At 35.8% G+C, this 17,964-nt stretch overlaps 1 protein-coding gene across 1 annotated transcript; it reads right to left on the bottom strand.

Annotated features, from left to right (window-relative positions):
• Nucleotides 1–377: 377 nt before the first annotated feature.
• On the bottom strand, nucleotides 378–16,314 carry LOC100888771 (interferon-related developmental regulator 2). The gene is made up of 11 exons (XM_031000305.1): nucleotides 16,107–16,314; nucleotides 12,136–12,234; nucleotides 9,834–9,933; nucleotides 9,080–9,204; nucleotides 7,915–8,072; nucleotides 7,144–7,194; nucleotides 6,444–6,622; nucleotides 5,832–5,940; nucleotides 4,813–4,947; nucleotides 3,888–4,106; nucleotides 378–3,107 (listed from the first exon to the last, which is right to left on the bottom strand). The coding sequence occupies exons 1-11, from the start codon at nucleotides 16,135–16,137 to the stop codon at nucleotides 3,027–3,029; spliced, it is 1,287 nt and encodes a 428-aa protein (XP_030856165.1). The 5' UTR covers nucleotides 16,138–16,314; the 3' UTR covers nucleotides 378–3,026.
• Nucleotides 16,315–17,964: the final 1,650 nt, after the last annotated feature.

Here is a 17,964-nt window from a genome sequence, read left to right as displayed (position 1 = left end):
TGGAGTAAAATACACATATTTCAATTAACCCATTAGATACATAGGTATCTTTCCATACACTTGAGTCCAAGTGAACTGATGCTGTGTCCCACAAGTTTAGTATTGAATTGAATACCAGCCCCTTACTCATTATAAAGGCTTGGTTTAATTACATTCATGCAAATACAATAGGGCATTATCATCAAACATATTATCTATACTTCAACTTAAAAAGAGGAGATCATCTCCTGTGTTTTCTGATTAAATACAACACTAATTTCAGTTTTTTCATCTATAAACACTGCACAACACAAAATACAGGGTATATTAAATAAAATTCATAGTAAAATCTCCATTGTAAAGGGGTTTCAAATAAATAGAATCCTTTAAAATTTTGATTTATTAAATATGTGAATCATTCACTTTCAATGGTTTATTCACAGGAGAAAATAAGTTGAAATTCTTGATGCATTTCTGCAAGACTACTTGTGCCAACCCACTCTAGAATCCACACCCAATGTATTCTCATGTAAGCTAAATTATAATCTTGTATTAATGGTTGAGCTATGTGAGGGCAAACCTCTTTTACATATATGTTAAAGCATGAGCTTGAAGCGATTCTAAATTTTGATTGAGTGAAACTAAATAATTGTTTGCAATGTGTTACCATCGACTGGAAACTGAAAACAGGATTTGAATGATTCCCTCATATCACTGGGTGCAGTTCAAAAAACACTTGCAGAATGACGCTAATACATGAGGGAATATTTGTGATTCTGTATCACAATTCTAATGCACAAGGTTGAAGAATTTTAAGGGCTTATAAATATTGTTATGTTATAGCATATTGTCTTTGTCTGCATAAGAGGATTCCTGGACATATTCTGTATATTAAACAGGGTACCGAATTCTTATCACATGACAATAAGCCGAAATCTTATTCAAATATGCGAAAAATCCCCCCCCCCCCCCCCCCCCCACCCAAAAAAAAAAAAAAAAAAATTGTCCTTTTTCCTTACAGGTCAATTGCACATGTATGTAAAAACATTATCCTTTACAGAGTTTTAGCTCATATAAGCAATAATTTCATTATTATGGAATAGATTTAGCAAGCTTTCTGAAAAAAAAAAACTTACCAAATTAATTCATTTTCTGTTTTTGTCTGTCTATAATGACAACCACATGTCTCGAGGACAGAAGCATTAGAGAAGAACAAATACAGGTATACATGTTTTACACGATATTAATATATAGGTCAAGAATTTAGAATACAATTCAAACAAAGTATACTTTAAACATTTAACTTTAAATCTTTTTTTTTTAAAGTAAAAAGAACAAACTTTCAATATATCTAAATATTTGGAGAAAAGACCAAAAGGTTTTAGACAAACATTTTTCAAATGTAATCTTGATGTTGATTAAGAGGAAATTATATTCCTCTTCAATAACTCTTCAATGATGCTTCACATGTTTCACTGAGGGTTATTAAGTGTTTGTTTTGTGTTACATGTTGCCCAGACAGCTACGTAGGCACATTCATGTTTTATTTGTTATTTCCAAGCTCTACTTATACAAACTAAATCAATGCTACATCATGACATATGCCAAGTAGGGGATAGGTTAGTCCCTGGATATAAATTTTCTGTCAGTCTTAATATGATTCACTATCGTTTGCTGGCAAGTAAAGTAATAACTTCCTGGTTGTGTTCTTCAAGTGTTTACCGGTATTTCTTTAATATCCGGGCTGAAATTAAGTTTGATGCTTACTTCAATACATATTGGTGATATATATATATATGTATATATTTAACTGAATTACCACTGTTTTTGTAGATTTGGTAAAGTACTGCACCTAAAGCATGAGTGCAAGTACATTCTGCTAGTAACCGTCAAAGGAAAAGGCCTCTAGAATAGCCAGCACATTCTGTTGGTATCAGGAAATAGGAAATGGAAGAAAAGAACCTTCCTAAGTTTCATAACTTTTCTCATAAGATAATTGCGAGCGACTACATGAACTTCATGATGGATAGAAAGGGAAAAAAAGGGCTCATGTTTGTGGGTCATAATACTTAATGAAAAATGTGATCATTTGAGGTAGTCAACAGATCTGGGTCATAATACAATTAAACTTGGTCACAGTATACATTGCAAGTTTCCACTTGAGAAAAGGACACTCAAACAGTTACACAGCACTCAACAGTACCTTGTATACTTTCTGTTTGAAGTGATTCAGCTGGGGTGGAGAAAATGATTGGGAACTGGCAAAATAAGAAATTAACGGCAGTTACCCAAGCATATGTGCATGACTTCCTAGCCAATGATGTGCTAAATGAACATCAAGCTATACCCATAATACATTGCTGTAAGTTGCAGTTACCCCCGTCCTTGTAAACAATATCTTCTACACAAACAATCGTCCATGCTTCTTACACTATCATAATTTAGAATTGAGATAGATTAGATATGGCTTCTAAACCCTGTTCAGACAAGACGCAGTGAATCACTTCAGATAACCAGAGGCAGCACAATATCATTATAGGTGAGAATGAATGGCAAGTAGAGGGTTAATAAAACAAATGCACCCACCAAAATTCTCTTTATATACTCTGTGATCTAAAGGGAAGACCAGGGTTCTATTTCATAAAACTTTGTTTTCAATAACAATTGCCACAGATTTATGACGAATCTGCTCCTAGCCAATCATATGTAAGGAGTTCAGTAGCTTACAACAATTATAGTATCTTGTTATTGATAACATGTATTATGAACCTGTTGAGCCCTGGTGATTTCACCCAGTGAGCCTGTAATGAGACCCTAACATGTTTGAGTCCCATATGTGCTGTAGAATATGAAGCCTAAAAAGGGAAGGTATCAGGCCTGGAATCGGGTTAAGGCCAGAAAACAGGCATCCTGGGATGCCCTATGCTTGTGCAATTCTATTTTTTCCACTGTGGTTTTCAAAACGATTTACCGCATCATGTCTGAATGAGCTTAACAGGATAAAGTTTAAAAAGTAAAGGATAAGAACAATCAAACTATGAGGGATTTCAGTATATTGCTACACGCTTGTCTCGTTGCTTGCTTCTGACTTTGGTACGAGCCTTGAATGCTGCAGAGTTAAAATTATGCTGTAAGAAAGAGAACAAGAAGAAAAGAAGAATGATATTTCCCTTTCCCAGAAGTGATTTAATACCCATGCCTAGCAGAGCAAAATCATGATTTTGGGGCACATAATAAACAGAAACCTGCAAATAACACTTTAAATAATGCCAAGGAATCAAGTTTTGACATGAGAAGCTGCCCTATCCAGATAACCAGGAGCTTATAGAAATAAGGGCATCTATTATCATGGATATGGGCCATTCTATAACTCTATTTAATACTGTTTGATGATATCAACATATTATTTTGTGCTGTTCATTTTCTTCTTCATGTATGCCATTGTTTTAAAAAAGGTATAAAGCAAATTGTTACAAAGTTTTGAATTTGTGCTTTCTCAAAAGTAAGGTTCCAGTAAATGTAATACTATGAAATCAATGCAAATATATGCATAAAGTGTGTGAGATATATGACAGAAGTTACAAGTTGTTTTATCAACATCCTTGCATATGAAGAATGGGGAAGACCTCCAAAGTCCAAAGTTTCCTATTCCTGATTGTCAAAGAAAATTCTGTAAAACAATTCCAGTATGAAATTTTCATCTTTTATTAAATCGAGGGAATTAAAAATTGATTGACCTGGCCATTGGTTGTGTCTTTTTGGTACAACTGTAGTGACCACACAATTTTTTTTCTTCAAAATAAGAGAAGAAATTACGTGTACAGCCAGTCACCTGGAAATGTTTCCACATCAAATGTACTGTAGTTTATAAGCAGAATTGCCCAATACCAACGCATGACGGAACTCACCCTCTCTGTTTTGGAGGCTTTCTTATGACCTCCTAGGCCTATAACAAGGGGAGCCCCTAGTCCAAATATATCCCTGAGTAAAGGGTTCTCCTGTAGATGTGTGTTGGTGCCTGAGCCTAGGGACTCGCGGATGATGGAATACTGCCGTCTTCTCACCCATGAGTCTATCTCTAAACATTCTACTCCAAATTTGACCAGCTCCTGCGGGGATTCCCCGTTCTGTGAGGATGATGCAAGGGTTGGGATGTAGGTTAGTATCACAGAAACAGCAAAAGTCGGCGGTTCTCTTGAATCAGAGTAATATCATTAACATCATCAGCAATAATGAATGCTTTTGTGTATGGAGTGTGGCTGGTATTAAAGCACAATATATAAATACAAAAGAAAATACTTTCTTTCTGGTTACAATACACCCAGAACATCCTTTGCGCAAAACAGTTATATAGATTTTGGGACACTGGATGGAAAAGGGTCATTAAGAGGCGTGACTATCCCGAACAGGTAACAAATATTGGTGAAAAATTTATGAAAGCTAGCATGAAGCCAGTATGAGATAATAGTTATTTTTTCCAGCAATTTCTTTAAAAGAAGAAATGCCAATGAACACACTCTAAATTTTACAACAGTTGACCCATTTGTATGTGCTTGTGTTCAAACGATTCAACCAATTGTTTCTGAAAATAGTGCTTGTGAGCTGTTAGCAGAAACGTGTCTACAAACGCTTACTTATCTTGACCAATTTCACAACAGATAAACCATTCAATATCAGTAAGAGACAAAACTGTTGGCTAACAAGCGGATAAACTGATTGTTTTAACAATAAGTGCTAATCTACCTGCGTTAGTGTCTGAATACTAACACTAACATTTTTAAAGTGCAGTTATCAAATCTTTTCACAAAGCGAGAACCAAGCTGCTATGTTTACCTCTATAGTTTGTATGATGTCCCTAAAACTAGACCGTTGTTGCCTCAAGTCTTTCTTGGCTCTGTGCTTGTTACTATCTGTAGCTAGATTTCTTATCTTCACTACAAGTTCATCTATATCATCACCTTCAAATTCCTGCAAGATATGAAGAAAAACAAAAATATGAAGTAAGTTTAAGTTTCAATGTTCCATTTTAAATGAATTACTTCTCCATCAATGATTTTTTTTTAAATGGTCAGTTTTTGTATTCCACTCACCATTAAGTTTTCCAAAGGTTTTCTAATAATTTGTCATTGATTTATTCTTAAAACTTCTATTAGAAATTTAAAGGGTACTACAGTAATCAAATAAATCAAATCGATCATTAATAACAGAATGCACCAAAAGTTGTCACTAATATTTCCATCCTTCTTTCACTTCCTTGCTGCCCACTACTTCTAAACTACTCTTCTTGTTTGACATGATTTTATTTCAGTTAACTGTTGATTAAAATTTTAAAAGATTGATAGGAATGCCATGAGCTCAAGTACCATGTTATCATCGAATATGAAAGTTAGGATCAAATTACATACAATATACACATGTAGTTATTTCATGTTACCAAGAAAACATTCTTTAAACTTAGTTTGTTTTATTAAAACAACTTCCAGCAAAAAAAAAATAGCTCCTATGAACTTAGAAGATTGATTGATTGTTATTCTCTCCAAATATGTTAGTAATATAGGAATTAGTCCTATGACCTCTGTAGAGTTGCCTTTAGTGAAAATACAAGGATAAGGGAGATATGACGGGTGGAGTGAGGAAAATCAGGAGATGGAAGATATGCTTAGAATTTTTAAAACTTAACATCACTTTATAGCTAAAGATAACCTCTTATTGGAAATGCAGTCTTTTTTCATGGCAAATAAGATGAACTCTCCATTCGTGTTTCAGATGGAGTTGAATGTACGATTACAGCCTTTACACCGATGAGGCCACCCTGGATAATTAAAACTTTCTTTTGTATTACAAGTACATACCTCATCATCTTCTCTGGCTAGTTCATAAAGCATAGCTATAGCTTCCCCTGCGACTATTCTAAGGTTGACATCATCACTGGACAGGAGATCTGGAAGCTTAGGTAAATGTCTGTTTGAAGTCAAAGAAAATATCAAGAAAAACTTGGATTAAATGTAGTTATGGTAGATATAAGTTTTTCCTGTGGACAAGAGGTCTATCACGTAGTTATTCATTAGATGCAAATATCAAATATAGTTAACATTCGCTATTTATGTGAAGTCTTCAGGAAACCTAATTATATCCAGCACTTGGTGTCCACATCTGTCAACTAATTTTTCAATGTTTCTTTTACAAGGAGTGACTTAACCTTCTTTTTTCCCCAGCTATAGTTTACATTTATTTCAGCTTCCTGCTTCTCCAGATTGCCAGTGAATGCATAATTCTCTACATCTCAGGCATGACAGTTATCAACACGTCAGAGATCCAACAAAATCTTAATGTCATCTAATCCATTCGGTGCCATAAGGTTTTGGACAATTGTCATTAATGAACGTTCCAGAATGATGTTCTGATTTTTAATGGCAATTAATTTGGCAATGCGGAGGGTAATGCATAACATTCCCTGAACTTACGTTTCTACTATATGTTTTATCCTAGAGGTAGGAGTGATAGACAGTAGTAGCATCCAGCCATTAAGTGCTGCGGTGTGAAGGGTAGATACACCAGGTTTATGGGTTGGACTGGACCCATCACCTTTGAGGTATGAAGCACTGAAGATGTCCTCTAGAGCATTCATGCAGCTGCATACAGTCTGAAGGAAAAATACACCATTTTATTTACTTCTTCATTCTTATTTCTTCATGGTTTAATACAAATCGTGATTATCAGCTAAAAGCTAAATTGTTCATGATTTACTAACAAATTAAAAAATACATAGAATAAAGTACTGCAATCATTTGACAGCCTCACCAGAAATTCACAAAAAAGCATCTTTTGTATCTGATCCTCCGCATGTTGACTATCACTATGAATATGACTGACAAAGAAAGCGGACAAAATATACAGTTCCTCAGGTAGACAAAGGAACATGCCTTCACTGCTATTATGTAAAAATGTGTGGAACAGGTGTCACATGCATATTCACCTTTTTACATAATAGCAGTGAAGGGATGTTCCTTTGTCTACTTGAGGAACTGTATATTTTGTCCGCTTTCTTTGTCAGTCATGTTCATAGTGTATATGCACATGACTGCTAAACCCTCACAATATACACTGAAATGGTTAATCAACAATAAAGATCAAGTGTGATGTAAAGGTCTGCTTGTTACATACCTCAAACTCTGCAGCTGCTATAAATGTTCCTAGTCCTAAAGCTGAGGCACACTGAAAAATTAAGAAAATAATATACAATAAGAAAAAATAAAGAGGGATGACACATTCATCAATCTAGGCAAACCAACATTCGTCACTGAAAAACACTGATGATTTTTTGTTTAACGGAAAGGAAGGGTGATGTACATATGACTTTTATTTATAGAGGAAGAGAACAGTGCTCTTATATTCCTAAAATTGTAGTCTTAATTTAAAGCAAAATTGCTAAGTTTTAGTAAAAGAATATTACTTTGAAATCCAGTACTACTGCAGTTATACTTCATACCTTGCCTTTTGAGAAAGATATGAGAAAAATATCCCATAAATAATGTTGCCAACCCCTGTAGACTTCTACTGTTAAAGTAATATTTAACAAGTCTTAAAGGTAAAGACCAGTTATGGTCATGCGATTTCATTTTTTGAACTTGGGGCGTTTCCAATACTGGTCTTTACCTTTAACGATATTGTCAAGTACAGGTGATGCTGAATAAAGTTTACTTCTTCAAACATTAAGTTTTGAAATCATGCATTATATTTAAGTCTAGATGCAGAACAATTCATGAGTAAATACCAGAAGAGAAACAATGTAAAACAATGCAAAACAATGCTACTACCTAGACTATAATTTCATACTTTGATTTTCTTAACCGATAACTTTACATAAGTCTGTAACTGTCAGTAAATGAAGAAGAAAAAGAAAGAAACAAAAATAAAAACAGAAAATATGCTCACACTGGCTCTTGCAGCAGGAGAAGCAGTTTTATCTAGCACCTTGGACATGAGGACTGGCCGAAGAGCGGCAAACACTTCCTCACATTCCGGTCCTGCACCAAGCTGGATCCATAGTGTGTTTAATAGTTTAGCTGCTAGAACCTGTTCATCACCTTTACCTGTGGGGTAGAGCAAAGAATGGGATTGGAAAATGATATTATGTAATCACAGACTATCGGTCAGGTATGAGAATCTCAATCTGTACATGTAATTGAAATACTGTGATCATGACAAAACAAGTTTATCATCATGTATGCGAATATGAATCACTTTGAAGATTGTCCTGTATACAATTTATCTAGATCCATAGATTGTCTATAATATATCAGATTTTGAACTACACACACTATTGGTTATGGCTCCAGTAAAGACGGCTGTCTCATTTACATTATAATTGATTTTCACTTTTTTTTTTTTTTTTTAAATGTTTATCACTGTAATTATTTACCTATCAGTACATGAACAATTCTTCCCATCCATCAGTGATCATGTTAAAATAATATTTGTCTTTCCTACTTGCAAAATAACCATGATCATAAAAGAATTTGAACTTTGATCTCAGAACTGAGTCATGGACGAATGTTTGCAAACTATCAGTGCTCACTGCTCAGTACAGTCAATACGCCACTGTGTTGTACACGCTTTTTAACTCTCGCAGTGCTAACAGATCTAACACACCCATCCATGTCACTTTATTTTATTCCATAAATTGTATTTGTCTTCCTAAAGTCAAAATACGTTCGAATTAGCTGATAACCTGTTAATTACTGAATGCTCAAAACTCACCTGGTAGTAGGTAATGGGTTAACAATGAATAATTATACACCGTTTATCAAGTACCTACTCAGCTCGGTCTATACTCGAGGGCAGAAAATGCAATTGCCAGACTTTATATGAAATGCAATGGTACTAGGAAATTATTGCAAAAAAAGAAGGCTACTTTTGTAGAAACCAAATTTTTGCAAGCCAAAATAATTTTTGATTGCAATATTTTTGTTCACATTTTGCAGCTGTATTGTGTGGATTAATTGCACCTACATGTGTTAATCGGCATGCACACTCAGTTGTTAGAAAGAAATTTAATTCCGATCTCCCTGTAGCTTTGCACTTTAGGTAAAGAACTCACCTTTCTTTATACTTCTTTCAAGGCAGTCTGCAATTGTGATCTTTCTACTGTCTACAAAATCAAAGATGTACTTCTTTGAGAACGCTGCCCTGATGCCTTCAAAACAGTGCTTGCGACCTGCAGCACTGTGAGAAGAAGAGGGAGAGAGAAAGAGAGAGAGAGCTAGTCAATAATCAAATGGAAATGTCATTTTGAAATGCCCTTCATTAACATGTAATTTGTTAAACAAGGGCACAACACACTACCAGCTGTATTGTTACCTCATGATATCATGTTACCAAAGAATTGAATCATGATTTTAATATGAACTGTGTTATCATCAAATCTTTGTGATTCAGCTCTTTTATTTGTTGTTCCTTGATTATCTCTTAAACAAATTCTACATTCATAAGTATTCCAATATCACAAAACTATTATTAGAGTTCAAATCCTGTGAATCAAATCAAATATGTCTACGCCTTGCTGACAAAGAGTTAATACTTAATGTTGGATTGAAATATAAACAACAAATCCACTTTATTGTAGTACACGAACATCAATCTACCATATTAAGGCTATTGACTGTTGTAAGTAATCATACACTCATTTATCATATGAAGTATCATATTCACTCTAGTACTCTAGTAGACACACCAAGGACAATACACTACACTGAAAGGCCAATAATTGATTGGGTTACTTTGAAGTTGACTTGGAGTCAGTGTGGCAGTGTGACTTGGGAATAAAGTCAAATCCTATCATGTAGATAGAGTACCTCTTCTGTGTTGTTCCATCGATGAAATCTCTAATCTTCTCTTCAAAGGCATCTTGACCACTGGTCTCATCCACGTCATCCAACCCATGGCTCGCTATAGCTGATTCACAAAGAAAATAAATAGAATTTTACAATTGTGCATTAATAATAATAATTACAACCTCTTGTATTTTTTAATGTAGTAAAATAACGTAAAATGTAGTAATTTAATAAGACATTTAAATAAAGCATAATACCCAGCACTTACAAAGAAAGTAAATTGCTGCAAATGAGAAATGAAAGTCTTCTTTAGAATAATGGCCAAATTATTTATACTGGACTTCTATTCTAATGATTGTTTTCACATAACAATATACATGCACATACTGTACACAGTTTACTTCATTGTCCAATGTGTACCATACACTGTACTGTATGTTTGCACATGTAATTCTGATCTACATGGTACATGTACAATGTACATGTATGTGTATTAACTTACTTATTACTATCTTTGCAGCAATAGATCAGTAGCATTATGCATATTATATCTCATTGGACATATATTGTGTGTACACTTTACATTGAACGTAAAACAGAAAGCCTTCATATGAACTTATGTACAATTTTCCTGCAACTGTGCCAATATCCTTGATCCAACCTTCAGAATGAAATTGGGAGTTAGCCAATATTTAATCTAGTTCAAAGGTCTGTCAGTTACATGTATCATAGCAAGATATCTAATCTATATGTGTGAAGTACTGTAGTGCTGTAATGAAATGTAAAACACTATGCTAGATATGTAATCATAAAAAAAAAGGAAATTGGGTTGAAAATGAATTCCAGTCAATATAATAAAGAGAAATACCATGAATAGTTAGTAATACATGTTTCCTATGGAGTAAGGCCTATAGTCAGTATAGTGTACACTGTAGTGACTGTTCACTGTTCAGAGTATGTACATGTACACGTGTACATTACAGTACACTGTAGAATTTGATGATGCTCTATGACCTTTCTCTTTACCAAGTATCTGATGGCTCAGTGGTCACCTAGTCTATTTGTGTAACTTCCTACATGTACATGAACAGCTGTCATACTATTTCCTATTTCAACATAGCATATTTCACTTTGCAAGTCATAATCTTTTAATGCCATGTGTACAACTTTGCATAGAGAAAATGCACTCTTCTCCACCCATTATAATAGTGAAGAGAATCAAGTATAATCTAACATTGTTTCAGGAAATGTTTCTCCCTTGTCTTCCCTTACATGTACAAGTATTGTAAATATTTCTATAACATACATGTAACAACTCTTACTACTGGGAAGTAATTTCATATACATGCACCCCTGTACTGCCAAAAAATTCGAATATTGACAGTAAATGACACATTTCGTATTGCAATGTCAGACATTTGTCATTCCAAGAACTTGGCAAATTGTTCTCATTTAATACACACAACAGCTGTTTGGGTGTTATTTATGCGTTGTTTCAACGATTTGTGGTAGTGCTGTAGTCAAACGTTTAACCGTCCGGTATCCGACCGCCCATGGCGGATTCCGTTTTCAATTGGACGGTTTCGTTTTCCCGTTTTTTTTTTTTTAAAATTTTTATTTATTTATTTTTTTTTAATAATTTTTTATTATTTTTAAGTTTCGATTTATATACGCCCCTCCACCTGGTACTATGCCTGGCAATGTCTACCAGTTCAGTAATCTGTGCGTTGACTCACCACTCCGAAACTAGAACAACACTCCAATTTTTCTGTCATCTTGGTTTGAAAGTAATCTTTGTAATAGATCTCAATATGTAGTTTATAATAATAATTCATCCAACTTTTACACACGGCGTACCACAAGGTTCTATCCTAGGTCCTCTAATGTTTTTAATTTACATTAATGATCTTACACATTCTTCTAAATGTTCTTTTAGATGAATATCCTTCCCGCGTGGGTTTTTTTCACAGTCGGTCAAAAAAACAACTAAAAAAATCGTTTAACCGAAAACCGTCCTGTTTTGACTGGCGGTTAAACGGAATTGGAGATATCCGTGATGTTACAGCACTAATTTGTGGCATGATTAGTGATTGGGGGAAAAAAGAAGAAACCCTACCTTAAGTATGCCTTCCCCAGAAAAAAATAAAAAATAAAATAAATGAATAAGGACACCAAAATGAAACCAAATAAAATGAAACAACCCAAGAAGAAATTAATCAATATGGATTAATAAATACATGTACAAGTAATATGTTAAAGTCCCCATATTCATTAATACTTAATACACTGTTAATTGTTTTGTTTTCAAATCTTCAAACCCTACCTTCATCAATGCTGTCTGGTTCTGATATATGACTGCTGGTGACGCTCGCTGTCTCCTCAGCCGTATCATACTCGCTGCTATCTCCGGCTCTAGCCCCGCCTGGTGAGAGAAAACGACGAGATGCCTTCATTTCTCAAGAGTTTTGTCCAAAATGCCAGATGGACACACAAAAGTAAAATATCTACTAAATTTCTTATTCAGAATATAACAATGAGATAAACATAAAGTCGACACTTTAAAGACTACATTTAGTAGCCGAATAAAATAGCAATTTGGTCAATGAAATTCTTTCGATTTTGAAGCATATGGTAGACTGCTTATTGATGATACTGAATAAACTGTCAAACTGTGACCTATATTGACTGACACCATGGCAGGCTTTTGGCCAACATGTATTTTAAGGAACATCTGTCATGGTTCCCATGTACATGTACATGTATGATACAAATCTGCCCTTTGGATGAAGTGACGTAAAAAGAAAAGAGCAAATATTTGTACAACTGTATATAACAACAATAATTGTGTGTACATTGCATACCTTTCCAATCATATATTTTGCTAAGAATTGCAGCCCAATGGTTAGTTTGGAGTTTGAAATTGGCTGAGTATTATTGCCAATAATACCCTTTTCTAACTGCACCGATTTTCATCGGATGCATCCGGACGCATCCGATGAAAGTGCCAGTTAGAAAGCAACAGAGGAGAAAAAGGCGATTAAATAGCCGATGAAAAGAAGAGAAATAGGGGATTAAATTCTCCTGCTCTAGAGCAGGAGAAATTCTCATTCTATCGGTGTGACACCGATGAAACGTGCAGTTAGAAAACGTTCGGGAGAAAAGGGCGATTAAAACAGCGATTAAAATGGTCAAAGGTCGCAGTATACGCGCGCTTTACCATAACCAGCTGTGTTTGTTGACTTATGGTTGAACAAGCTGCATGCTAGCTAGATGGAGCGCGGGCTTAATAATTACGTAATAATTCTTCACTTCCGGCAAGGGCTCGCCACAGCGAGTGAATTTTACCAGCAGTTAGAAACCGACAGGGGGAAAACTGCGGTTTCACCTTTGTTTACATAAGGAAAATTCAATCGGTATTTTCATCGGTGTGACTCCGATAGAGTGCAGTTAGAAAAGGGTATAAGAGTGCAAACTCCCTTTTCATCCATAATCCTCATTTTGTTACAATTACCCACCTTGGACTATCACCCCCTACCCTCTCCCTCTCCCCCCCCCCCCACCCCTAAGGACAATTACCCCCCGAAAACAATCTGCTTTTAAAAACCAACTTATTATCACGGTCCCCTGTAATGAACCGGGGGGGGGGGGGGGGGGATGGGAATCGTCCTTATATAGGGAAAACAATCCGTGAATACAGGGGTAATCCCCCTCCCTCCCCTCTTCTTTAAAACTAGAATTCTTTATAAGCTTCCTTAATATGTACAGAAGTAACAAAACACCTTCTACATAGATGCAGCACAAATGTATCAAACAAAACAACAAAAAGCTCCTGAATGGTGAATTTTAGGTGAAAGTACCTCTCAGCAACACACACACACAAAAAATGGTGATTTGAATAAAATGCATATGAATGTGTATGAATTATTCATGAGAATAAGTTCACATTATCACATATATGTCCCATCATAGCCTATCATATGCAAGAATACATGCAGTCACATGTAACTTTCAGCCTTTTCACACACAGCTAAAATTCGTCGTATCTAGAGATGATAATAACATGTTTAACTCAACAGTTTTAAACACCTTTAAAGGCCCACTGCACTACTTGTAGCTACTTGTGCCCTCTATATAACAAACAACAATGCCTAATCGGTGACCATTGGTCCCCCATGATCCTCTTTTTCTTATGTTAACTGAGAGCTGAGTTGATGAGATAACCACCTGTCCAGTGACCTTGCAGGGCGCTCTAATCCCTCCTGTAAACTACGGCAGATAAGCTTTAAAGAAAATTTTCCCTGTGTGAACATCGTTTATACGATGTTCAGATAGATACGAAGTCGCGATTCATACGCCCCTCAAAGCAGGCTGCAGATACTAGAGAGCTTGACATTTTGTGTGTGAACGGCTTAAACGTTTTTAAACTGGATGGAGCGTGTGCTTTGTTTGATATGACCTGACCTTCAAGGCACTATTGCGCATTTTAAGAGCAGTAGTTAATCACGAAACGATTAACGATCGAACCGAAATTTATGTGTATGAATGATGTCGTATGTACAGCTGATTAGTTTAAAGTCTAATCATGTTTATAGAATTTTAGCTGTGTGTGAAAAGGCTGATGTTGTGACTGTGTGAGGGTGTCTACTTCAAATACTGTACATGAACATGTACAAGTTTTTTTCTTTTTGGACTGCAAACAATACATTTTAACAGGCCCAACAATAACTTGCAGTTGGTCATGTTTGTCTTTAAATTAGAATTCAGGATTTTAAAATTCTAGCACCAACATACCAAAGAGTGGCCCCAAATTATCTACATGTACATGTACATGTACATCACTACATGCACATAGTGTTATCATATCAATTTTTTCTGTAGAACCTAACAGTCCCAAAATATGAAACTGGATCATACCGAGTTACTGACAATGAAAAGTTCAGACAAGATTAAATTTAAGCAACCCTTCACTTCCAAAATTGTCTTTTAGTGTACAGCAAATTCCTCCTTCTCCTCCTCTTCTCCCCTTACCCCCTCCCCCTCCTCCTTCTTCTCCTCGAAATTTGGATCCTTTTTGGATTTGGATTTGGTATGCAGGTGGACCATTACACAGGTGTTTCCCCCTACTCTTATACGAATAGTGCAATGGGTTCTTAACGTTCTTATCGATCCGCGCGCGCTGTGATGAGAATTGGGATATTTACCTGTGTCCTTAAATTATTTGTCTGACTTCAGCTTCGACAGGGTTGTTTGAGCTCGATTTTGAAAGAATGTTTGCCTCTAGGGTCCAGAAACATTTAATAACACCAATAAGCAACACACCAAACACCAACAGCAGAGACGCCAAGTTCAAAGATCAGCAATGCGTGACATTTGCATGATTCAGCGCGCAAGTGCGCGGGCAAGGGTATAAAACACACGTATAGTCAGTAGGGGCGCTGGTCCGAGAATAAGGATCGTCTTTGTAAACACGGACCGATGCGTCCTCAAAAATAAGGACCGTCATTTTCGCAGACGTTTCATATTTTTGAATGGCGCATTGGCGATGCAAAAAACGGATTCTGCAATGATTTTCTTGATGCATTTTTCATTGACTTTGTACAGAGACCTTCACATTATGAGCAATAAATCCTTGGGAAGACGGCCAACCCATAAAAGTAGACAGTGAACTAGATCTAGGGTTATTTTCCCCCAGGGAATCCATTTTTGGCATCGCCAGCACGTCCCCATAAATGCAGACAACCATTATTTTTGAAGACGCATTTTGTCTGCGTTTATGAGGGGATATGAGGACATCCTTGTTTATGAGGACTATCCTATTGCGTTTTTTCAAAATCTAGCGCGCGTCGTGCGTGAGAGCATTTCCAGACCCTCGAAATGCGTGATACTTGATAGCTATGCAACAGTAACACTCAGCAACTACACCGAAATCACCCACGCGTGAAATCACTGGGACCAACAGAGAACATCAATAGTCACTGGTACAAGACTAAGAGCTCTGGAGAAAAGCTCGACATGTTCAAATCCGCTCACTTTCAACACTTATTCTAAACCTAATTCATTCTACCAGTACATGTATATCATTTAGGAAGTTTGTGTTCTGTAATGTATATGTAGGGTCTAACTTAGATTTGAATACATTCACAACGAAAAAAGAGCAAGCATGCATCGTCTACAAAAAGTATAAGCACCGCTCTCTTCGTAATTTACCGGCACCTCATTGATACACGTACACACGTGCAATGCCATTCATTGACAACATATTGCAAGCCAAGAAAGAAGAGATCAAGAACTTACCCTTCTTTTTCTTCTTATTTGTCCGCGGCATGTTCACTATAAATAAGTTTAAATACAATTTGAATAACCTAAATTTCAGGATTTGGGAAATCTGTGTATACTTCTAGCGTATTTATCAAAAATTTCGGCATCAAACCGGGAGAAGAAAAAGATAGTTGTCTGTTCGTCGTACATATTTGTGTTTACCTCATATATATTGATCGAAAACAAGAGTGCGCGCGCTCAAAGGCTTTGAAAGTGTACAGTGGATATGCATTGTGGGTACATAAAAAATATGCCAGTATTGTGAAGAAGGTAAATAGTATTGCAATCAAGAGGTGTAATTTTCATTCATTCGTATCTCGACGTACCCGACATCAACATCAGTTACGTCATAAGCTAAAACCGACCCTGCCGTAAAACAATTTGATCAGTCATGACCTATGATGACGATGACGAGCATCGTTCTAAGGAATAATAATAAACACTGAGTGGGGGCCGGGGTTTGTCGACAAACCTCCTTTGTGAATTCGGGCCAATGGGTTCGATTCCAAGCTACTCCTCTCATAAGAATCCATAATGTTGACTTGCCAAATTGAATAGCCAAGCTTTCCTATATTCATAATACCGATCTCTATTCATTACGCTATGTCAGCAGCTACGCAATGCAATGGCCTACTGACTTAACACTTCAATTTGGCAGTTAAAAAAAATATCTAATAATATAAAAACTCACTATAATTAGTTACTGAAATAAAGTTATCATTAAAATAATTATCATGTATCCCGTAAGCGTAAAATCAGTAAATCGATTGTTTTTGTTTGTACAGTCATTTACATCAGAAAGAATAAAAGTGAGGCAGAGAGGTCTTGTCTCTTGGATAAGTGACCTCTTCATACACAATGCGGAAGCAAAGAGGTTTGATTATAGTCTTACTCCTTTATCCTGTTCTTTTTTTTTTAGTCCATAATTTCGCATTTCCAATCATCTTTTTTTTTAATTGAGTCCCCCTCCTCCCAGTTTTAAAAAGAAAAGAAAGGAATCGGAATTTGGTAGAAACTCACTATCTTATTGGTTACTGAAATCAAGTTTTTTACGGGCAATCTTGACAACATAGGATTACAAAAATAACAATCATCATGACTCAAACAAGTGTAAAAGTAGTAAATCTGCATTTTTGTATAGTCATTGACATCAGAAAGTATCTACAATAGAAGCGAAATAGATAATACCAGTGAGGAAGAATTTGTTTTGTAATTGATCTTTATTTCATTCATAAAAAAACATCATAACCAGGCGCGTACGCAGGGGGGTGTTTGGGGGGTTGCTTTTTTAATGTGTATAAACCCCCCTAAACCCCCCCCCCCTTTGGATTTTTTTCTATTTTTTTCTAATAATAATTAAAAATTTAGCAAAATGTCAAATTTTCAAATTTCGAGACAAAAAAAAAAAAAGGTGTCCTCTTACACCCCCCCCCCCCCCGCTTATTCAGCGGCTGGCTGAGTCGATGCGAAATTTTCGGCCCGCATTAAAAAATGTTAAACCCCCCCCCCCCCCTTGAAAAAATCCTGCGTACGCGCCTGATCATAACAAACATATAAAATACAAAACATAGTGTACAAGTTAAAGAAAAACATTTGCAATAGAATACACCAACACATTATTTTGGAGACTGCTAGGAAAGCCACTGCTTTATTGCTAATATTGGTACTGCCACCGACTGGTCTTGTGGGTAAGGGATCACTTCACCTTGCATTGAAATGGGTTCGATTCCAAGCTATATAGTACTTTTCCTATTTGTTGTTTATTCAATTTTTTTGGCCATTTTTGGCCAAGTGGACCCCCCAAAAAGAAGAGAAAAATAGAAGTCAAAATGAT

Source organism: Strongylocentrotus purpuratus, unplaced genomic scaffold, assembly GCF_000002235.5.
Source record: "Strongylocentrotus purpuratus isolate Spur 01 unplaced genomic scaffold, Spur_5.0 spur5_scaffold_6, whole genome shotgun sequence".
In the NCBI taxonomy this organism is placed as follows: Eukaryota; Metazoa; Echinodermata; class Echinoidea; order Camarodonta; family Strongylocentrotidae; genus Strongylocentrotus; species Strongylocentrotus purpuratus.
The sequence above is the reverse complement of the archived record's forward strand: the minus strand, read 5'-3'. Positions and strand labels throughout refer to the sequence as shown.

Bases quoted from the DNA above. Each gene is read 5' to 3' on its own strand.
- LOC100888771 (XM_031000305.1), bottom strand. From the start codon at position 16,137: ATGCCGCGGACAAATAAGAAGAAAAAGAAGG. The intron at 9,934-12,135 runs GTAGGGTTTGAA...TTTGTGAATCAG, and splicing joins ACCAGACAGCATTGATGAAG to CTATAGCGAGCCATGGGTTG. The intron at 8,073-9,079 runs GTGAGTTCTTTA...TCTACCCCACAG, and splicing joins TGAAAGAAGTATAAAGAAAG to GTAAAGGTGATGAACAGGTT.